Here is a 23,953-nt window from a genome sequence, read left to right as displayed (position 1 = left end):
GTACAGCTTGAGACTGTGTCCTATTGTTCTGGTGCTGGTTGCCTGGGAGAAGAGACCAACCTCCACCTGGCTACAACCTCCCTTCAGGGAGTTGTAGACAGCAATAAGGTCTCCCCTGAGCCTCCTCTTCTCCAGGCTAAGCAACCCCAGCTCCCTCAGCCTCACCTCACAGGGCTCCAAACCCCTCACCATCCTCATTGCCCTTCTCTGGACACATTCAAGTGTCTCGATATCCTTCTTGAGTTAAGGGGCCCAGAACTGGACACAGGACCCAAGGTGTGGCCTAACCAGTGCTGAGTACAGGGGCACAATGACTTCCCTGCTCCTGCTGGCCACACTATTCCTGATACAGGCCAGGATGCCATTGGCCTTCTTGGCCACCTGGGCACACTGCTGGCTCATGTTCAGCCTACTAGCGACCAGCACCCCCAGGTCCCTTTCTGCCATCTGCCCCAGCCTGTAGCACTGCATGGGGTTGTTGTGGCCAGTGTGTAGAACCTGGCACTTGGATGTGTTGGACTCTGCCTATCTGTCCAGCCTCTCAAGGTCCCTCTGCGGAGCTCTCCTACGCTCTAACAGATCAACTCCTGCCCCCAGCTTGGTGTCATCTGCAAATTTACTGATGATGGACTCAATCCCTTCATCCAGATCATCAATAAAGATATTGAACAGGATGGGGCCCAGCACTGATCCTTGGGGCACACCACTGGTGACTGGCCGCCAGCTGGATGTGGCACCATTCACCACCACTCTCTGGGCTCAGCCCTCCAGCCAGTTCCTAACCCATCTCAGCGTGCTCCCGTCCAAGCCATAGGCTGACAGCTTGGCCAGGAGTTTGCTGTGGAGGACAGTGTCAAAGGCCTTGCTGAAGTCCAGGCAGACTACATCCACAGGCCTCCCCACATCCACCAGGCGGGTCACCTGATCATAGAAGGAGATTAGGTTGGTCAGGCAGGACCTGCCCTTCCTGAATCCATGCTGGCTGGGCCTGATCCCTTGGCCATCCTGTAAGTGCTGTGTGATTGCACTCAGGATGACCTGTTCCATAATCTTGCCTGGCACTGAGGTCAGGCTGACAGGCCTGTAATTCCCTGGCTCATCCAACTGGCCCTTCTTGTGGATGGGCACCACGCTGGCCAGCTTCCAGTCATCTGGGACCTCTCCAGTGAGCCAGGAGTGCTGAAAAATGATGGAGAGCAGCTTGGCCAGCTCATCTGCCAGCTCTCTCAGCACTCTAGGATGGATCCCATCTGGTCCCATGGACTTGTGGGGATCCAAGTGGCTAAGAGGTCTCTAACTACTTCCTCCTGGATTACAGGGGAACTATACTGCTCCCTGCCTCCATCTGCCAGCTCAGGAGGCCAGTTGTCAGGAAGACATCCTATCTTGCTATTAAAAATGGAGGCAAAGAAGGTGTTAAGTACCTCTGCCTTTTCCTCATCTTTTGTTACAATATTCCCTTCCATGTCCACTAAGGAGTGGAGGTTGTCCTTGCCCCTCCTCTTGCCATTAATATATTTGTAAAAGGATTTTTGTTGTCCTTCACAGCAGTGGCTAGTCTAAGCTCTAAATAGGTTTTGCCTCTCTAATTTTTTTCCTACATGACCTAGCAACATCCTTAAACATTTCCTGGGTAACTTCTCCTTCCTTCCAAAGATGATACACCCTGATGATACACTGATCTTATCTCCCACAATAACTCAGCAGAGGTTTAAATACTCAGACTGTGTTCATACTAGTAAAGTCTAGCAGGACCTGGAACGTCCCCAAGCACTGTAATGTGATCACCCATAACACAAACCATTAGCATGTTCCCTGGCATGATTTTGGCCTGTGCCACCTAGCACCTCTCCCAAGCAGTTACCAGGCCTGGCTAGGACCTTGGGGACTTTTCCCCATCAGTAAAACATACCACATAAAGCATTTACCAGGCTAGATATGAGCTGCTCTGTGCCAGCTGGCTTCAACACCCAAGGATGCTTCTGGACATATTTAATATGCTAGTTTGAACATAGCCCCAGCCTAGTATATCTCATGGATGGAATTTGTTGCTTCCACATTGTTTCATAGCCAGAAACAATTGTCAGGAGCAGAACCAGAGAGTCAGGGCAGTCTGAAACAGTCATAAGGTAACCCCTAAAATGCTACACAAAGAAAAAGCTCTCTTTCCGTCCCAGATAAATTAACAGATTAGTCCCAAAACATTGAGGACTTCTAGCAGCATTCTCCCTGCATTCCTATACTTTCATTCCTATACTTTCACTGGAGACAAGAAACGTGGTAAAAATTGTTCCTTATCATTCTGGTGCATCCCTTCCCTGAAAATTTCAAGTGTTACTGCACCCCCCCCAACCCCACCCCCCCCCAAAAAAAAAAGCCCTCTGAATGGAGCTAGCCGTTCTGCCTGCGTTCAAACTGGATGCATGCCTTGTGGCCTCACATGGCAGCAGCAACACCCTTCTAGGCTCTCCATAGACACAGCTACAGTGCCAGCTGAAAGAAGACTCAAATTGCACTGATTTGAAATCTAACTGCACCAGGTCTCTTGGGAGCTGGGTCAGAGCTGAAGGTGATGCCTAATACATGCAGCCTAAGTGAAAACTGCAACTGCTACTGCATGCTCTTTTCCAGTGTTTGTGAAGGTGTTTGCTTGCTAAAAACAGGCAGCCATCGCCTCTTGCTGTTTTAGAGTGGAAATTGGCTTGAAAAAGCACTTTTTACCTTGTTTGGTAAGCCTAGTAGAAGGGATCTTTAGCAAGGAAATGAAGCCATATCAAGTGGTACCTTTGACCATCATTTCTTTTACCACTTGATTGAAAGAAAAGATGTGAAAAAGTGTCAGGCAAAACTTAACTTCTTCACAGTGACATAACAGTTATTCAATACATTGAACTATTCCATGCATCACAAATATTGAGATGTATAAGTACATAGGATGTTTTAGGGGACATTTGTGTCTCAATTTGTATTGGGTCAGAAGTACACAGAAAAAAAAATATGGATAGCTATCTATTTGAAATAGATAGGTAGGTGTTATATTAAGCAAGACAAGCAAAAGCAAGGACCCAAAGCATCCATGAAGAAAATAAGCTACATAAAGAGTATTTAAGAGCCAAAAAAAAATCAGGTCTGCTCACCCAAACAGTTGAAGGTCATCCTAATTTTCATACCACAAGCACTCACTGGCAATAACCACTTCAGAGCTAAATAAAGCCACTACCTTTGAAGTGGTCATCTCTTGCTGACCAGTATCATCCAGATTTCTCCCTTTTTGTTGGTGTACTACTTGTATTTTGCTGTTACAGTTTTAGGCTGAACCTAGGAAAATTCCAGAGACTTTGAAAAGAAAATAGTAAAAGGTAAATAAAGTTAGCAATTGGATGCAGAATACAACATAGATACGTCTGTATCACTCCGTTTGCTTGTGGACTGGGATAAAAGTTAGATGCATAAACTGTTCTTTTTCAGAAATGTCTTGCTCTGTGCAGCTTGCATGTCCCTTATCTCTCTTTCCTGACCTTCTGCTATCTGAATTGTCTTTGTTGTGTCTCTGAAGGGGAGGGAAGAGAAAAGCAGTCCCCCTGGACTGTCCAGAGGGGTCTGGGAACAATTCAAGGGGATCCTTGTGTTGTTTCTAAATTGTAAATTATGTAAATACATGTTTTATATATTCATTGCATTTTATAGTTCTACATTTTGCTGGCTTTGTAAATATAGCTTCGTTCTGCTTTCAAACCAGCTGGGCTAGTCTGGTCTCCAAATTTGCTGGGGGGTAGTCTCAACCCACCACATTTTAATGGGCGCCCATCTCAGGGCTTTGCTCAACTAATTTATTAGTAATAAGGTTAAGAAAGCAAGAATGAATCTATTTTGGCTTCTCTGGCCTCTTTTTGCCCCAATTGTATCATTTTTGTTTTATCAGTGCCTGATTTCTTCAGTGTATTCTTATACTTGTGCATATGTTGCCAGAAAGCATATGTTGGGTGAAGGCAGTGTTTGGAGGGTTTGGTGATTATTGCCTTGGATTTGTAGGTTACGGAGGACATGGCAACATTTCTGTAAGTATTCCTTCTGAGTTTCTTGAATTTAGTGTTCCTGCAACTGAAAGTTTTGTTGGGGAGCTGAGTCTGACAGTAGTCTGTCTTCTATGGCTGAATTTGTTGTTCCTTGTTGTTGTAACAGCATTGTGTGTGATCAGTTTGGTGAAAACATGAGCAAGTGGGATGGTCAGCCCACTTCTGCTCTTTTGAGGAGAGTGCAGGAGCTGCAGAGTGGCAGAACCAGAGGTAACAATACCAGAAGGCTAGCTGCTGCTACCTCAGTTCTCTGGAACAACTCCAATTGCTCCAGCAATGGTTCTAACACTAAGCACTGTGCCAACTGTACATGCAATGCTCTGAATTAGTGGTGCCCTGCCTCCTGCCAGCGGGAGGAGAGGGAAAATGCAGATAACAGAATCTACTGGGATGTGTTCATTAAGTGGCCTGGCACTTCAAAAGTTCGAAAGTACAGGGCCTTGGTTGACACACAAGCTCAGTGCACCTTAATACCATCAAACTGTTAAGAGACAGAGCCTATAAATATTTTAGGAATTTGTTGGGGCACAGTCTCAACCCACCACATTTGCCTTCAGAAAGCACCTGGTGGAAGAAACAGGTCCTTCCTGACAATAGACCTAGTCCTGGGAAGATGAGCAACCTCAACTTCCTCTGGTCTGGATAGAACAGATTCCATTTCATAGAATCATGGAATCATTTATGCTGGAAAAGACCTTTAAGATTATTAAGTCCAACTATTAACCTAACACTACCAAGTCCACTGCTAAACCATGTCTCTAAGCACCACAGAGCACATTTCAGTGGCTCTACAGGCCCAGCAATATCTTGAACTGTTAAAAATAATCCTATTTCTAACACAGGATAGATATGTGAATAAATTTAATATATTAACCTCACAAGTCAGCAAGTATTCAGATTTCCAGGTATATGTATCCATTCTTTTCCTCATGCTCACTCCTGTTCTACACCTCATTTCCCATTTATGTTTTTCTTTCTCTAATACATAGAATACATAGAATAAACCACACCAGGACTGTGGCAGTAACAGTATTTGCTTGTTCAAACTTTGACACTTTTGCTCTCTTTCCTTTGAGTACATCCACTGCTCCCACAGCTACTGTATTGTAGTACCCATTATGTTTTGTATCTCTGCTCTCACAGCCATACTATTATGGCCCATATAACATTCTGGGACTGGAGTCACGAAGAAGCAAAACCAGCTTCCAGAGTTAGGCATGAGATGTGTGGCAGGGCAGTGCACTGAATCTGGGACTTCAAGCATCAGGCATTGCAGTAAACCTCGGATTACCTTTCACTATCTCTAGGCTTATCATTTAATCTAAACTTTGTAAGCAGCCCTTAATATATAATATTAAGTATAGAATTTAGCATAAAGCATTATAGAAAACAATGTATGATAATTTTAAGAGATAAAATCATTATATGAATGTTGATTTGGCAGATATGAATAATTTGAAAGCAACATATGCTAGTTTAGCTACAATAAGGCTAACAGGAAGATGAAATGACTGAGAGACACAAGGAGTGAGAAATAAAAATCATTGTTCACAATGGGCAAAAATACTGGAGAAATAGATTGGTTACAAGCCAGCAAACACAGACAACTCTTATTTTATCTAGATTAAGATAAAATGGTATTACCATAGTCAAAGATAATGTATGTTATCTAAATTAATACAGATTTGTGATTAGCATAATACATCATGGGTTCTAAAAGAAGACAGTATTCTTCTGGTACTAAACCTACAGCAAGGTTTCATTTACAGGCACCATGAGATGTTCTTTGAGATTTAATTTACAGTTCTGTAATCTTATAGGTTCATTTATAATCAAGGTTACTCATGAATGTGTTCTTTCTTCTTGTAGTATTTGGACTGTAATATCCTTATAATTAACAATTCCATACATGTTATAGTGTTGAATCTAAAGAATCTTATGCCTCATGGCTGCTTTGCATTGTACTTTGTAATGTACTACTTATCTCAAATTTTCAGTAACACTGTAAAAAAAATAGAAAGTCCAATCTCTGTGGAAGAGGGAAGCAATCCTTAAACATCCCTAGTTCCCCTTGACCTGAGGCATGGGCTGGGGCGTCAAAGCATCCCCTTCCTTTTCTCAATTCTGTGTCTTGAGTCAGTTGCACTATTCATTTGCTGCAAAAAGAACATCTCTGTGGGACACTAAAAATATCATCTATATTAAACACCATAATTTCTCCTTCCATTTTGTCTTGTTTGTCAGTGGGAGATGGGACAATTTGGTACTGAGAGTACAGAATCAAAGCTGACAGCTCGCAGTATTATATTAAAGGACTTTTCTCCTCTGATGGGTTTCTGCGCTTCATCACCTGAAGCAGCTACATCATTTTCACACGGCTTAGCACAAGATTTCTCACTAAATTCTGATCAACAAGAGACAACACAAGCCTACTAAGGAGAGACTACTACTGCAACCATTCAAATTTTTGTTGGGGACAGCAAGAAAAGAAAGATTCATTCCCAGTAGCCTGACCTGTACATGAAAAAGATAAAATCCTTCCCCCATCTTGCAGCCCCAGCCTTCTCTGTTCCTTAAGGCAGCACATAAGTTTGCAAAAAAAAAGAATGTGAAGTCTTTTTCCTACTTCTTTGTCCAATTTATTAACCATAGCCAGCCAAATCAACAGCACACCACCCTTTCTATTACAAGCATAAGGTAAGTAGGTAAAATTAAATGTAGGGAAAAAATACAGAGAAATGTGATTGAAGTTCTTCAGCCCTGCACATCACTGGGAGAATGGGAGGACTGCTAAGTCCTGGAAGGTTTTATGTCTGAATTGTACTTGCAAAGTTAAGTAAGAAAAGATGGCTTAACTGAGAAATCTCAAGACTAAGAGATGTCTCATGAAGGACATAAAATTGAGAGGCCTGGCTATAAGATAATAACAGGATGCAGGGGAAAGATCAGCAGGACTTTCCTCTGAGTATTTTTGAAATTGGATGTATAATTTTACCATCTGCTCAAGAACTAATTTTTATTACTTAATCATGTGCAGAAGAGTGAGGTGGTTAGGGATAGGATCTCCTAATCCAGCTGAGGTTTAGGACATTCTTTTTTGTTAGTAAAAACCTATTTTTTCTCCATTTTCTATAAATGACCCTCCACCTTGTCAGTGTCACAGTGACCTGCTCTGGTAAAAGGGAGCCAAAGACTCCTCATTTTAACCCATCCACGTTGTTACCTCATCAGCCTGAAGCCTTGCTTCAGGGCAACTTGAGAGACTGCCTGCTTGAATCACTTTCATGACACTCCCAGACTCTGGGAAAAGAGCGTAGGTTTCCCACACAGCAATGCAGAAAGGCTAAAGTTGTGAAAGTTTAAGGTGGAAAAAAAAATACAAAAGATCTAAATATTTACCTTTGCAAGCAGCTCATGTAGTTCTGCCTCAGTTGGGAAGCAACCCAGTGACCTGACAATTAAGCCAATCTCTCTGAAAGAAAGAGTATGTCAGTAAATCTTCAATACAAAAGTGCCTGTGGAGAATCCAGATACCAGTTCAGAGCTTGTGTATAGGAATGTGCAGTACAAGCACACAAGCATGCACAAGCATCTCTATGTGGACTTTTAATATCATGTTTATCATAAGCAATGTTTATTTTTAGATACATTAAATATCCTTCAGCTTTTTGGAAGACCGTATTTGTTCTTTTGCTTCCACTAGGACTCCAAGGTCTTTCTCCTTGGAGCTGCTTTCCAGCAGCTGGTGCCTGGTGTTATTTCTCCCCAGTTCTGCAATTGTCCTTATTAAACTTCATGAGGTTCACCTTTGCCCAGCTCTCTAGCCTGTCCAGATCTCGTTGGATAGCAACACAACCTTCGGGTGTATCAGCCACCCCTCCCAGTTTTGTTTCATCAGCAAACCTGATGAGGGTATACCTTATCCCCTCATCTAGGTCATTAGATGAGCAGAACATTTGGTGGAAAAATTATATTGCCTAATAAAAAATGGTAGATATATAAAGCAATGACCTTTATAAAATCATCTTGTAACAGTAAGGTTACAAATGTGGAACATCAAGCACACATAAAATTACATGGGTCAGTCTTTGGCCTCCTCTGACAGGGCATGAGAAGCTCCCATCTTACTGAAAACATGTGAGAAGCACTACAATTGATAGAAGAGAGGAAAAGGCTGGCTGAACAAAAATAGTCACAAACCAAAACTCAGGCCCACACATAGAGTTGTTAAGAAGCAAAACTATCTGCTCAAGTGACTCAGTGTATGTTATGGGTGTAAGACTGGATGTCTTAACCATAGAGAAAAGTCCTCCAAGGACCAAATAGTCCAGGGAGTGGACACAAAAATTACGTTATTCCATCACATAATATTGCATCTTCTGTATAAACTGGCTGCATGGCCAGTTCTGCCCTTTTTCTCCCTCTCTCCTGCTCCCAGTGCGAACCCTTCTCTCTTGTGGTGAGGGGAGGTTTGCAGCCTTCCACAGCCTTGGCAAAACTCATTTTTAGGTACACAAGTTGGGCCTGGCAGGGGGGGAAGCAGACAGGTATGGGGGGGAGCATTGAGGCCTGGTGTTTGGCCTGGTTGGGGGAAAGGTTTTGGAAGATGGTGGCCTAGTGAGGCTTTGGGGGAAAAAACAGGTTGGAGAACCGGGCCAAGGCTGAATATGGATTTGTGTATTCTGCATTTTTGTATGTATTTGTGAATAGTTTTCCCATTTAAATTTCCAATTCTGCAGAACAGTTTTATTTCACTCCTTTGAGGAGGGGTAGAATAGCTTTCTGTCCGCTAGTGGAACCTTGCTCCCTGGGGACATGAATGGAAGTTTGGCCATTGGCCTCAGATATTTAGTCCTGGTTTTGTAATCCTTGCTCATGCATCCTATTTCCAGTACAGATATACTGTATTTGATGCTCTCCTGCACTCCCTTGTCTTTTCCAGCTACAAGATACTAGTAAATATTCTCTGCCTCCCCCAGAGAAACACGCAACCAGAATCATGCCTCTGTGCTGTCCTGCACTGCTACTCTTAGAGACTGTCAGGGATGGGAAGGTTGCCATCATCTCCTGCACCTTACCTCACACTCAGCAAAACTGTGATGTGACTAAGGCAAGCCAGGCCCCGAAAGAGTTTGCAAAATCTGGCACTGTTGGCTGCTGTTTCTGACAGTCTCTGTGTGTGCGGTATCATCTTCCTCATACTTAATTTCTTACTGATTTGTATTTGCATCAGGAGTTATGCAATGCCAATGCTGGCTTGTCAAGCTATGGTAATTTTCCACGTTATCCACAGGAATCTGGTATTTCAGGCAGTAACATTCATATGTCTACTATTGTGGTTAAGAATTGTGCTGTACTGCCACCTTCTGATACAAGATAATCAGCCATTAATAATCCCATTATTGTGATACAGCCCTGCAATATGAACCTAGGAATAATTAAACAATAAATTGCTGTTCCTCATCAGTAACTGTACTATGAAAGAAATTAACATGAAATTGTGCATTTATTGCATTAAATAGACTTTGGAGTGTAATTCTTTTTTAAAGTCTATTTGTATCATTTCATTGTGGTAACATTTTCTCAAGCAATACACATTATATGATAGAGTGAGGAGTGTAAGTAAATTCTACAGCTCTTCAGCCAGCACTGCAGATGTAAATAACAAACAAATATGCAACAGGTATGTCATGGCACAGTGAGGGCTAAGGGGTCCCCAGGGCCGGGGGAGAGTGGCAGTGGCCAGAGCTGTCCCAGGACCTCAGGGTAGGGCTGAGCAGCCTGGGGCCCACCCACCACCCTAGTCAGGAGATCAGTCAGGGCAGGAGCACTGGGGCAGCCCCAGTCCCGAGCATCAGACACCTCCCTGAGGATGAGCCAATGAGATGTAAGTGGGCACTACTCCTAAAGAGCCCTGTGGGTGAGGGAACAGCAATTCTACTAAGTACAGAGACGCATCCTGAAATTGTCCCTACTGAAAAACACTTTTACTTCTATAAGTATCCATAATTTCTTAAATTTAGAGGCATGAGTTATCATGCAGTGCTAAAAACACACAAAAATTTTGCACCTCTCTCGCCTCCACTTCTGTAACACAGAAAAGATGTTTGGGACATTTAAAGATGTTTTCCAGTTTGGCTTTGTGAGGAATATCTAATGACAACACGTTCTCATAGTCCTTTGCAGTCTTCATAGCAAAAACTGATTTCTAATTAAACAGCCTGGTGATACTCTTGTGCATATAGTAATTGGAAATATGAAAAACTACATCAGTAAACTTTAATGACAGCAGCTTGTCCCAACTTCAGAACCTGCTGTGAGACATGTTTTATGCTTTATAATAAAGGCCCTAACTGTTGTGTGTATGGATGTTTACATTAAGACTTAGTTACTGTAATGCTGTCAAATATTCAAACTTGTAAAATAACAGAATTGAGATTATTTAGAAGTTTTTTAATTTTTCTTCCTTTAGCTCTGTATCTTGTAGCCAGTTATGCCCTGACCAGCCTAACAGACCATTTTTTTACCTTCCATTGAACTTTTTCTTACTCCCTCAGACATGTATTTTGTTTGTATTTCCATGACATTGCTTGCTAAAGGAATAATGCATGCAGTTCTTTTTCATGACTCCCATCTGTACATCCCATTTCCCTAGTTCTGGTCATCTCATTTCAAAAAAGGAGAAAAAAGATTGGCCAAAAGTATGGAATAACATCTTCTAAGAGATTAAACACAACCAGACTCTTCAGCCTAAAACTACTGTTATGAAGGACAGATGTGACAGACAGTTATGGTGTCAGGAAGATTAACAGAGAACAACTGTTTGCTATCTATCATAACACAAATGAAAAGAAAAAAATAACAACCCCAAAAACAAACAGGGTGAAAAAAAAAACCATGTGCCACTCAAATCATATGTGGCAGATGTACGAAACCCAACAAGAAATACTGTGTATTTTGCTCAGTTCCTTATATTCCTCCCTCAGATAACTACTAGTAGTTCAGATGAGGTTATTCAACTAAAAGGACTTTCAGTGCAATCACTTATGATCATCTTTGTGCTAATTATATTAGTAGTAATAGTAAGTTATATAATCAACTTATATGCAAATTCCTTCCAAGTCTCCTAAAAACATCTGTCAGAGCAATATGCACCTCCCACATTACCCCAGAAGAAGAGGGTCATGTTGGATGTATTGCAGTTGGAGACACCTACTGAGAGCTGGTAAGCACCACCCACAGTGGCAAGGGGACACTCTGGAAGCAAGAGAGCCATGACCTGTAGTGCCAAATAAGCTAACAGAGCAGAGATTTCACAGTAATGATTTTTAGCCTTTGATGTCATAATACTACTAGCCTTAGAAGTCTAGATGTCTACCAGATATCTGGTTTTCTTAGGTAGCACAGCTTCCTCTTGCCTCTTTACTCCACCAGTCCCAGCATCCCTCTCTCAAGTCAGTTTCAGTCTTCAAACACTGAACAATGCAAAATGTCTATTAAACAAGCAAAGACATAATTGTCAAATCACAGCCAAAAGGACTGTTTCAATTACATTTTCTGATAAAGCAGAGGCAGGTTGAGAGAGTTAACTCTACATATTTTTCAGTGTGAAGATGTTTACAAACCTGACATGAACAGTTTTATTGCCTTCATGGTCAAACACCTCAAAAGCTTCTATAATCTTTTTCTCCATTTCAGCTACAGCGCCATCTGCAAAAAGAAGCACAAGAAAAAAAAGCTTCACTGAGCTGTTGTGACTGACTTATTAGCAATTTGAGAGTTGTGACAGCAGAAGCACCAAAGCTGATAGGGAGACAGGAAAAATACTTTCAAAAAGCAGAAGTTATTCGGAACAAACCCCACTCTACGGATAGACAGATGGATCTGTTATTTGTATCAGTAATATTGCCTTACTCGCGGTGCGTCTCAGATACGTGATCACATCGCTGCCCAGGTAAGGATCCCTGCTTACAGTGTGCCACAAGTCCTTGTGGACCACAACCCTGAGCCCTTGCTGGATGCCATGATGCCAGGAAAAGGAACAAGGCAAAGCTGAGACCAAGCTTGTCTTGAGATGGTGTCAAGGGTTAAGGCTGAGCTGGCCACTAAATGAATGAAATACTCTACTAACCCCTTTCCCTTCCCAGAAAAGGAAGAGAAAGAGACTAAGAGAGCGTTAGAAAAATAAGTGTGTGGGGAGGAAGCTTTAAGAAATGGTAACAATAAAATGTAATGAGAAGAAAATAATGAAATCTATACAAAACCAATATTGAAATCCCCTGATGATGACCACTACCACTGATACTGCAGGGCAGGCACTGGGAAGTCCCAGACTGGACTCTGAGGGAGACAGGAACTAGAATCAGGGACTGGATTTAGGAACACATGGATTGCAATTGAAGGCAAAGTATGGACATAGTCTCTCTTAACTGGCTATAGAAGAAGATAAAGGCCTGAGCCTTGTTATCCCTAAGCTTTATACTGAGCATGATGTACAAGGAATGGAATACCTTGTGGGCAGGTTTGGGTCACCTGTCCTGTCCACTCCTCCCTGCATGTGCAACCTTTTTACTTACCTATGACCCTTTCACTTACAGCATTCCAACACAGCATACAGGATTTAGCAGACCTTGGTTTCTATAGGAGAAAGTTTAAGCAAAATCCTTTCTGTAAACCAGTCCTTAGGAGTAACTACAAACACCAAGTGCTATCTCTACTAGAAGCAGGCATTGTCCAAAAAATACGCTGTTAACTTGGGCAAGTAGTCACTTTATGAGAGACTGAAGTGAAAAGTAAGATCACTTCATGAAGAACTGGTTCTATTCTAGCTCAAACCAGGACAGATGGGGCTGAGTCCCCTGATTCAGTTTCCTTCATCCAAGGAAACTGTCTCATGTCCATTAAACCATAATGTTTAAAAAGGTGAGAAGCAGGAATAAGAGAGGGCTACGATACCTGCACAGTGACTATGTTTCATGGTAAATAATTTATTGTAACAGTTTAGAAAGGAAGATGATTTCAGGGAAGGGGAAGGAGACTCAAGCTGTGCCAGGGGAGGCTTAGGCTGGATGTTAGGAAGAAGTTCTTCATAGAAAGAGTGATTGGCCATTGGAATGGGCAGCCCAGGGAGCTGGTGGAGTCACCATCACTGGAGGTGTTTAGGAAGAGACTGGATGGGGCACTTGGTGCCATGGTTTAGTTGATCAGATAGTGTTGGATGATAGGTTGGACTCATTGATCTCAAAGGCCTTTTCCAACCTAGTTAATTCTAGTCTAGTCTAGTCTAGTCTAGTCTAGTCTATGTTATTCTATTCTAATTTGCTGTATTTGTTTTTATATATCAGTCTCAAAGAATGACGTGCCCTGGTTTGAGTTAGAAGAGAACAAATTCTGTTTGGTAATTTTGCTTTTCAGATCTCTTCTAACGGCACTTTCTGACATTAATGGTATGTTGTCACAGACACTGTCTACTTCTGGTAGCGATAACACTCAATGTGTATAGTTAACATCAAGGACTGGTTTGCAGGCCAAGGTCACTGCTAAATCTTGTGTACTGCACTGGGGGTGCACGCCAGTACATCCAAAGCCCCTCACCCCCTCCAAAGGTGGGATAGGGGGATGTGGAGAAGCTGGGATAGAGGGAGCCAGGGGAAGACACCTCCCCCTCACAGAGCTGTGGGTCAGTAAGAATTCACATGGGCCCTTCACCCAAGCCACATGCCCCGCCAGGGCACAGTGAGACAGACCCTGAGCTGGAACATGTCTGGGCAAAGAATAGATGTTTATCTGTTCCTGACATCCAGTTCTTTTGTCTGTTGGGGTTTTGGAAATGCTCTCTTGTGACAATCTGACAAAATTAGGTTGGCTTTATGAAAATGGGTGAGCTGCAGAGTGAGAGAGCTCCTTCTCTTGGGTCTTTGCCCCCCCACACACACACACATGGACTAAGCAGCAGTAGAGGTTCAGGAGGATTTTCCAATAAAAAGGGACGATAAGAGGAATTCCCACAATCAGCAAACAGTGAGTACTTGATACATTCATAAGGTCCCCAGGAAGTCTGTTCCTTTTGTTAGTGGGCTAATATTCATAGTATCATAGTATCGTAGTATCAGTCAGGGTTGGAAGGGACCACAAGGATCACCTAGTTCCAACCCCCCTGCCACGGGCAGGGACACCCCACACTAGATCAGGCTGGCCACAGCCTCATCCAGCCTGGGCTTAAACACCTCCAGGGATGGGGCCCCAACCACCTCCCTGGACAACCCATTCCAGGGCTTCACCACTCTCATGGAGAACTTCCTCCTCACGTCCAGCCTGAATCTCCCCACCTCCAGCTTCATTCCACTCCCCCTAGTCCTGTCACTACCTGATATCCTGAGAAGTCCCTCCCCAGCCTTCTTGTAGGCCCCCTTCGAATACTGGAAGGCCACAATTAGGTCACCTCGGAGCATTACTGCCTTTGGATCTATCTTTTCCAAATACCATTCTCAAACTATTTGTAACCATTCCTCTTGTGAAGATATACTCTCAACCAAACTACCGAACCTGTATGACCTTTGTATCACGTTACATGGGAAGCAGAGACAATTTAATAAATAATTAATATATTACTAATTTCTTGCCTTATTCCCCTTTATTTGTAACAGGGTTCAGAGTAAAAGGCCGCACCTGCAGAGGGAAGTGGACAGTTCAGGTGACATTAAACAACCAACAAGGTATTCCATTCCATTCCATTCCATTCCATTCCATATTTAGTATAAAGTTGAGGGATAAAGAGGGTCAAGCTCATTTTTTTGAAGGCTGGCATCTAAGCAGGACTCTGTCCATTCTGCCTTCAATTCTAACCCATGTGCTCCTGAACCCAGTTACAGAATCCAGTTATCACAGTATCACAGAATCACCAAGGTTGGAAGAGACTTCAAAGATCATCAAGTCCAACATGTCACCACAGACCTCATGACTAAACCATGGCACCAAGTGCCATGTCCAATCTCCTCTTGAACACCTCCAGGGATGTTGACTCCACCACTTCCCTGGGCAGCCCATGCCAATGATAAATGACTCTCTCAGTGAGGAACTTCCTCCTCACCTCGAGCCTAAACTTCCCCTGGCACAGCTTGAGACTGTGTCCCCTTGTTCTGGTGCTGGTTGCTAGAGAGAAGAGACCAACCCCTTCCTGGCTACAACCACCCTTCAGGTAGTTGTAGAGAGCAATGAGGCCTGAGCCTCCTCTTTTCCAGGCTAAACAATCCCAGCTCCCTCAGCCTCTCCTCATAGGGCTTGTGCTCAAGGCCTCTCCCCAGCCTTGTTGCCCTTCTCTGGACACATTCAAGTGTCTCAATGTCCTTCTTAAACTGAAGGGCCCAGAACTGGACACAAAATTCCTGAATCTGGTTTCCATCTGCTACTGAGTTCAGTCTGGGACTTCTGCCACAGCATCAGTGGTGATGATGACATAATTGCCATCAGAGGGGCTGGGTTCAGTTATGATTTTGTATAGATTTCATTTTATTGCTAGTAATTCTTTTTCAATTAATGTGTTTCTCTCCCTTATTCCTTTTCTATTCCCTCTTTGGAAAGGAAGAGGGGTTAATAAAGAACTTGTTTAATGGCCAGCCCAGCCCTCATCCTTGACATGGAGAAAGAAGAACCACAAATTGTCACAGCTCTATCTCCTCTAAAGCCAGAAATCACATTCTTGGGGGAAAGGAAGTGCCAGGAAATAAATTCTAAAGATAAAAATGTAAAGACAGTAAACAGCTCCCTGGCAAGGAAACCAGGGTAAATAAAGAGTAAAGTGGTTAAACTGTTTATTAAGGATGTAGTTTGACTCAAAAAAAACCCCAGAATATACATAGTAAAGTGATATGAGGTTGACTTTTAGATTCCTGGGGCTAAATACAGCCCCTAACTCCAGCTAGCAAACCAAGTCTCTGAAGGCAGCATTTTGTGAGATAGCCCCACGGGTATCCACAGAGACGCCACAGGGAAAATTTAAGTGACAGACAGAACATAGCTGTCTCTTCTGTATTCTCAACATAATGATAAAAATATACTTTTTCTCTACCAGAACAGATTTATTTCCTTCTGTAAGCTCATCTGGCACTAAAAGTTTTGTTGAGCAGCTCTGACCAGCACTAAATCACTGGACATTGTTTCCACTGATATAATGAATCCATATCCAATTTCTTACAATCCCAATATTTTGGAATCCCTGCTACTGGAATATACAACCATTTTTGCTATTTGTTCTCTTGCACTCATGATAGAAATGTCTGTTTTCTGGCAAAAGAGATTAGAAATGAACCTAGCTAAAAGATACATTGGCTTTATGATTACCCTATTTTATCTTGACCCATAATCATATTTTCTCCCCTTGTGCTGCTGCTAAAGATACAGAGTGGCTCAATGGGTGCCTGAAAGCTGCCCAAGGTCACCCCAGCACAGGCTGCAAGCACTTCAATACAGTAGTGGATTGACCCAGTGTGGCAGGTATGACTGGACCCCCCACATGCACAGGGCCGTGACAGACACAAAGCAGGGGACCAAGGCTCACTAGAAGCTGATAGGGATCAGTTTGATACCCTCTGACCTTAGTTAGTGCCTCTAGGTCTACAACTCAACTCTCTGACTAATTAAGAAATTGACCACAGCACAACAACTGGCAAGGGTATAAAGGGAATCCCGCTGTGGAGAGAGTTGAGTTCTCTCCACACAGAAGCAGCCTGACAGTCAGATCTTCTCCCCTTAAAATGGAACTCAAGAAGTCCTCACCTCCCCCCCTCCCCCCCTTAGTGGGTATACCCAAGGGGAGATGTTCCTTTTCTGAGTGAGTGTGTGCACATTCCGGTTCATCTCTCCAAACAGTTTATTTAGTTGTGCAACAGTATTTTCCCAACTGATGTCCAAATCTTTAATTTTATTGTGTTGGAAGGAGAGCAGAATAATTCCAATCAATCCACAGCTTTCAGGTGGCTGCTGCTGTCTTGTGGGTGCCTCTGCGACACCCAGGTACAGAAGGGATGTATATGCTGGCACAGGTACCTGATGTTTTCTGTCTGTGTTTGGTACTAAACTGTCTCAGAGGATGCCTGAAGAAATGGGGAGTAGGAATATATCCTGTATTTCTCTGACTTTATTCCCCTGATGGAAGCATGGGCAAGTACATGGACTGGAGACTGAAACTCACTGAGGAAGAAGAGCCCTGTTCAGTCTCCAGATACAGGCCAAGCTGTGTTTTTTCATAGCATGACAATAATCTCTGCCCTTTATGTGCCTAAGTGGTACAAACCACACTTAATTCACGTCCAAAGAGCATAGTTAAGCCTAAACAGACCTGGTTTCTTCTAGAAGAGGACCTAAAGACTTACTCTCAAACTATTAAATTTGATGGGAGTTTTTCAGCGACTACAAAGAGTCCTGGATACAGTCTCCAGGGCAGAATGTTGGAATTCAGTTCTTGAGATCAAGCACTTCAATTGTACACTATGTCCTGCAACAGAGAAATGCTGAAGGAGTATTTATAGCTGTATCTTCTTGGCTTGATGAGTGAGCCTTCTGTAGAAACAAAAACCAAAGGAAGGCAAGTAAACATTTCTGGTACTGACTCTAGGTAGCCATCCAGCACTTTCAGGCTTTGCCTTCCACGAAAATAGCATACACCAATCTTAGGTGTTTCAAGAGGCCTGCCAAAGAAAGATCTTGAAATGAAATTAACTTAGACACCACATAATCTATATATCTTCCAGGAACTGAGAGGAAGTTGTGATTAGGAGTCATATTCACTGACAAATATACAATGTACTGTACTCAAAGACTCCGTGGGAGATAAGTGATTAATAAGCTATTGCCTTAATCTCTTGTCATCCCCAAGCCAAAGATGTTCAACATAGTTGTGGTGGGTTGAAAATTACACACACACACACATGATTAAATTTGCCAGACCAGCTCAGTTGGAAGAAAATGAAAGCTCTATTTACGAGCAAAACTACAATCTACAATGAAATGCAATGAATATGTACAAAATATACAGTATTTACAATATTTACAGGTATTTACAATTAATAAATAGCACAAGGACCCCCCTGGCCAAGGACCAGGGGAGCTGCAATAGCTTCTCCCTTCCCTGCCTCCTCCACTACCCCGTTGTACACAGAAGGGATAAGAGAAAGAAGCAGAGAGACCTTAGAACTTAGCCAAAACAATGCAGCCAAGGTCAAGCAGAAGTGAGTTAGTATCTCTCCCAGAGTAAACAAGTGAGAGAAACGGTTGTTTTGGTACAACTAGTTTAAGTTCCTTATCTCTCCAAGGGGATTGTTTAGAACTATCATTATTTTCATTTTTTCACTCATTATTGATTTATTTACATTTTACCACTTTCTCTTCAAGATCTGTGAAAAAATTTAAAGGCATAGCCTAAAACTACCACAATAGCTAAAGATGGCAAAGTTTGTTATCTGAAGAACTCTATGATCTGAAGTCTCTACAATTTTCTTCAGGAGGGAGAAAAAGGTGGATTCCAGCTCTAGGACAAGAGTTCAAAATTATCCCTTCCAGCAGGGTAACAAGTTATCACACATGCAGTTAACTTGACAGATGTTATGATAGAATAGAATAGAATAGAATAGAATAGAATAGAATAGAATAGAATAGAATAGAATAGACCTTTGAGGTCATCATGTCCAACCTATCATCCAACACTGTCTAATCAACTAAACCATGGCACCAAGCACCCCATCAAGTCTCTTCTTAAACACCTCCAGTGATGGCAACAATGTACTGAAATCTTTCTACACAAGGGTACTCCACTCCATGGATAGATCAATGAAAGTTTCACGTTGCTCTGTGGAGCAATTTTTTAGCAGTTTTCAGGACAGAAATACCTATGCTCTGATTGAACAAAAGATTTCACTCACTGATTCTCCTAACTAGAAAAGCAATACATAATATCAGGAATAAAAGTATCTCATTACTTCTAAAGGCTTAAATAAATATTGAAGCACATCATGTCAAAAATAAAATAATCCAATACCTACAACTACTTATTCCCACCAATGCATCCTGAAGGGATAATATACTATTTCCAACATTATGCTGCTAAAATTTTTTAGAAGTCTTAAAATTCATTCCTCAGATACATTAACTGAAAAGCACTTTAATTATCAGTTTCCTCTCCCGTACTATCCTTTGCTACTTTCCCAGTTTGTTTAGCACAAGCTAGACAGAGCTCTAGACACTGCCAGTTAAGCAATACTGGCAGCAATCTGGGAGTCCCAAATGAATTCTGCTGGTTCTTTCAGACTGAATTGTTCCTCTTCAGATTGTCCAGATTGCTCCCTGGCACTCTGAGGCCCATTTGAAGCCAGACTTTAAGCAGCATACCCGCCTTAGCTGTGACATTTCCTCTTCAAAGACCAAGGCTTTGTAGGGAATAGAAGCAATTAAATAAATGTTGCTCTGTCAGACTCTGGAGTAATGAGCATTTTAAAAAGTGATTTCTAGCTGATATAATTCACTAGATTCTAGCATTCATTTGACTGTATGAGACTGCTTTCTTTTATTCCTTAGGGCTAGTTGCTCTGACAGTTCAAAAAGCCAACTCTTCCTTTCACTGAACAGAAATTATGTGCAGAATAAAAGACGTATGAGAAGAACAGGTAGGCCAGCATTAAATAACGACCTAAAATGCTGGGGAGAAGAATCTGTCTGCTGCTCACAGGAAAAGATTTAGTGCCAGTACAGCCTGATGATTTACAATACACTGAAACCATTTGTGCTATGTAAAGAGTAAAATTAAAGGCTGCTTTGTAGGAGCACCACCTGATTTGATTTTATTATTTATTGTCACTGCTCAACACACATGAAACATTAATCTTTATAAACATCAATCTAAGTATATTTTAATAGTCCATTTTGTATTTAAACTCCTATACACATGTGGACACCTCATTAATTGCTCCATCCTCTCTTCATAATACTATGTTATGGTTAAAGGCAGGTGTGAGAAAACCACTGAGATCTTTGGTGACAGGAACCCTTTCTTACACAGGGCCATGTGAGTTCGAAAGGACAAGGGATACAACTAGGTATCCCCAACTCAGTGACAGTTTTAGACTAATTTACATGCTGTTGTTTTGGGGTGGTGTTCTGGTTTCATTTAAAAGTAGGAATCAGATGCAAAGACTGCCATGAAGAAAAAGGAACATCTTTAAGAATGCAAAGGATGCAAGAGGAGACATGATTGTGCAGGCAGTCACATGAGAAAATGTGAGTCTTAAACCTTCTCTTCCCACCTGTGGATAAAAGCTATGGTATTTAACTGCTCCAACACTCTTCCATAAGTTCCTTATGACCATCCTTTGCAAATCCTAGCTCTTCCCATCCCAGCATCAATATACCAATATGCAATAATCAGTTGCCAGTAACTATCTGAGCTACCAGTTGCCAGAAACTTTACCTGATGAAACAAGATATCCTGAATATTATTCCAGCCTTTGATTGTTCAGTATATGGCATTTTAAATGTCATGGCATTCTAACTACCACAGATTCAGATATCTTCATACATATGGAAACCAAAAATAACAAAACTAATGGGGAAATTTACAAACTAATTCAGCTGTTGAGAAACAAAACATAGAAACTATTGCTGCCTTGATATGCAGTCAAACTTTTAGCTGCTCATAAAATTCTTAATCTAACTGACATTATAACACAGAACAAAATATGCCCTGGAGGATGCCACACCAAGCTGGAAAAGAATCTATAAATAGTCAATGTCTTTCATCACCTAGTATATCCAAAGATGTCTAAATCCCTAGCTTACACTGCCTCCAAAACACAGCTCCTATTAAAGTGGCATTGGTTTGCAAGGGAATACCCACAATTCACATAGTTCTTGGCTAGTTATCTCTCCCCAGGTGTGCTGGAATCATGATCAGCCTTGCCCTCCCTCTGGATCAAACATCTGTCTCATTGGTGCAGAAAATTTCTCTCTCCCTCTCATACACATCCTTCTAGGTTATCAAGCCCATTTTAATGCTGGCAATTCTAGCAGCCCTTGCAAGATGCCATCGTTCTGACTGGTCTGTGCTGGGCAGAGTGCCCCCACACCCATCCACAGAGATTCCTCTGTATCCTCAGTACTTGATAACTCATCTGCCCTCAGTCACAATGATGTAACAGCTTGAACAGCTGCTCTTTTAAACCTGACTCCCACACCCTTACCATGATCCTGTTTGCTTGTTCTGTCCAGAGCTTGCACTGTATTTCCTAAAGCCAGGGAATGCAGATGGTAAAGTATGTCAACATGAGGCCCCACTGGAACTGCACCACTGCCTGGGCATGATGCAGATAATGCACTTGGCTATGGGAATGGAGAATCACAGAATCACCGAATCACCAAGGTTGGAAGAGACCTCAAAGATCATCAAGTCCAACCTGTCACCACAGACCTCATGACTAAACCAGGGGCAAATTATGAGAGATACCCTTGCTACCTAGGTAGGTGTCTACAACTACCTGAAGGGAGGCTGTAGCCAGGTGGGGGTTGGTCTCTTCTCCCAGGCAACCTGTGACAGAAAAGGAGGACACAGTCTTAAGCTGCACCAGGGGAGGTTTAGGCTGGATGTTAGGAAGAAGTTCTTCACAGAAAGAGTGACTGGCCATGGGAATGGGCTGCCCAGGGAGGTAGTGGAGCCACCATCACTGGAGGTGTTTAGGAAGAGACTGGATGGGGTGCTTGTTGCCATGGTTTAGTTGATTAGATAGTGTTGGATGATAGATTGGACTTGATGATCTCAAAGGTCTCTTACAACCTGGTTAATTCTATTCTATTCTATTCTATTCTATTCTATTCTATTCTATTCTATTCTATTCTATTCTATTCTATTCTATTCTATTCTATTCCTCAGCATTTCACAAAATCATTAAGGTTGGAAAAGACCTCCAAGTCTTTTTCATCAAGTTCATCAACACCACCAAGCTCAAACATTAACCTCATGCACCATATCTACTCAATATGTATACTACAGCCCTTGCTCACTTGAGAACTACCTCTGCGAATCCCTTAACAGATGCTTGCTATAACACAGAATTGTCCACATGTTGGAGGGGACCAATAAGCCACTAGTTTCTACATCATTACATATACTACAAGCCTGTCGACAACCCTGAGCTCAGGCTTCTGGAACAGAGGCATTGATTTCTCTGGTTCCATACAATTCTTTCTAGAGGTACCCAGAATGGAGGATGCAATTGGTTTGTCAAAGAAATAAAAGGCTTAAGGACTTTCTGTACATAAAATACAACCCAAACTTACTCTAAACTTACTGAAACTATGAATACCCAAGCAAAACCTGCAGTTGATGAGAAGAGTGGCAGGGAATGTTAAATGTTACGAGTGTCTGAGTGGGACTGGGTTACAGCAGGAATCCCACTCGTGTCATACAGTGCTTCTTACAGTCTGTAAAACTCTACTAAGTGCTATTCAGGGCCGGAAATGTGTCAGGTGTGCTTGTGAGGAAGGCATCTGGAAGATGGACTGCATGTTTGGTGTCGCTGCAAAAAAACTTAAGCAGCAGCACATGCTGAGGATGCGGTAAGAGATATGTCTCTGTCTTTCCTATTTCCTGGCTGAGCTTCTCATGCAAAAATGCAGGCAGCCAAAGGGAGCTGACATCACTGCTCACCTCCATTCCCTCCAGGATAGCACTCATTTGCTCTCCTGAACCTCCTTTCCCAGCTTTGTGCATTTGTCTTTACACTCTTTTCAACTCATCATGTGCCACTTGTGACTAGTCTCTCCCCCTGCCTACATGCAGGAAAATCCTTCCTTCCCAATGCCTGAAGGATGTCTTGAGTGGCTTGTTGGTGAGGGCAAGCTCAGTCTATGCAATCCTGGGACATACTGTGGAAGAATCATATGGTTTGATAGGGAAAACTTCATTTTCTTGTAGGCAGTAAGTCTGAGTGATACAACACAGGTACCTGGCAGTGACAGCATTTCCTGGATCCAGGAAAAGTTCAACAAAACATGCCCTGATGTTTGTACTGATCACAGCCTGTGTAGATCTGATGTATTTACTTACATATCTGCATATATACTGAAGCACCAGTTTTCACAAGCATGAGCAGAGAAGCCTGCATTTCTGGGAAATGGCTGAGTACTACCTAGCCACACAGACACAGTTCAATTTTTATCAAACCTTAAGTACTCTCTATAGTTTGATGAGTGATGAGTTTGATGAGTGATCAGGTTCTCAAGGTTTTTTCTTTTGTGGTTTTTTTGGTTGGTTGGTTTGGTTTTTAATGAGATGGTATGGAAGGAGTCGTTCCTACTTTCACTGCACAGAATGAATTTGTGATTTGGTCTGTGTCTGCCAAAGAGGGGAAATGGAGGTGCAGTGGCTAGCTAGTTGGTACAACCATGCATCTGGGATGGAGCAAGCATCATGTTCTAGGTCAAATCAATTAAGATGGCACAGATGCTGGCAGGGATTCCTGGGCTGCCGTAAGCCCAGGCAGTAGCCCATAGCAGTATCTAGCTGACAACAGGCTACCCCAGGCCTTGGAAATGGAAGTATGAAGGCTGGGGTCAGGACTTAGCTACAGAACTAGATTCTCCTGATGATGAAATGTTTTGTACCCAGCAGCGTGCCCACAAAAAAAAAAATGGTCAGAACTCTACCAGCTGGCCTAATTCAGGTGCAAGATGGATTCCTACATACACAGCAGCATGAGCCAGTTTTCTGCTCTCTGACCAGAGAGGATGATACTGTGCAAGAGGATTACTACCTGCAAGTAGCAGAGAAGTGCACAAGCAAATACTTGGCACACAGCCCTCCCCCAGCTCCAATTTACTGTTGCTCTGCCACTTCT

At 42.4% G+C, this 23,953-nt stretch overlaps 1 protein-coding gene across 1 annotated transcript in view; it reads right to left on the bottom strand.

Moving 5' to 3' along the window:
* The window catches only part of EFCAB2 (EF-hand calcium binding domain 2), a 38,476-nt gene that overhangs the window by 3,887 nt on the left and 10,636 nt on the right, over positions 1 to 23,953 (bottom strand). Inside the window, exons 2-3 of the mRNA XM_054162496.1 lie at positions 11,702 to 11,786; positions 7,476 to 7,548 (exon numbers count right to left, since the gene is read on the bottom strand). Coding sequence (XP_054018471.1) covers positions 7,476 to 7,548; positions 11,702 to 11,786 — 158 coding nt within the window. The remainder of the gene's footprint in view (positions 1 to 7,475; positions 7,549 to 11,701; positions 11,787 to 23,953) is intronic.

Source organism: Dryobates pubescens, chromosome 6 (genome assembly GCF_014839835.1).
Source record: "Dryobates pubescens isolate bDryPub1 chromosome 6, bDryPub1.pri, whole genome shotgun sequence".
NCBI lineage: Eukaryota > Metazoa > Chordata > Aves > Piciformes > Picidae > Dryobates > Dryobates pubescens.
This window is presented reverse-complemented; position numbering and strand designations above follow the sequence as displayed.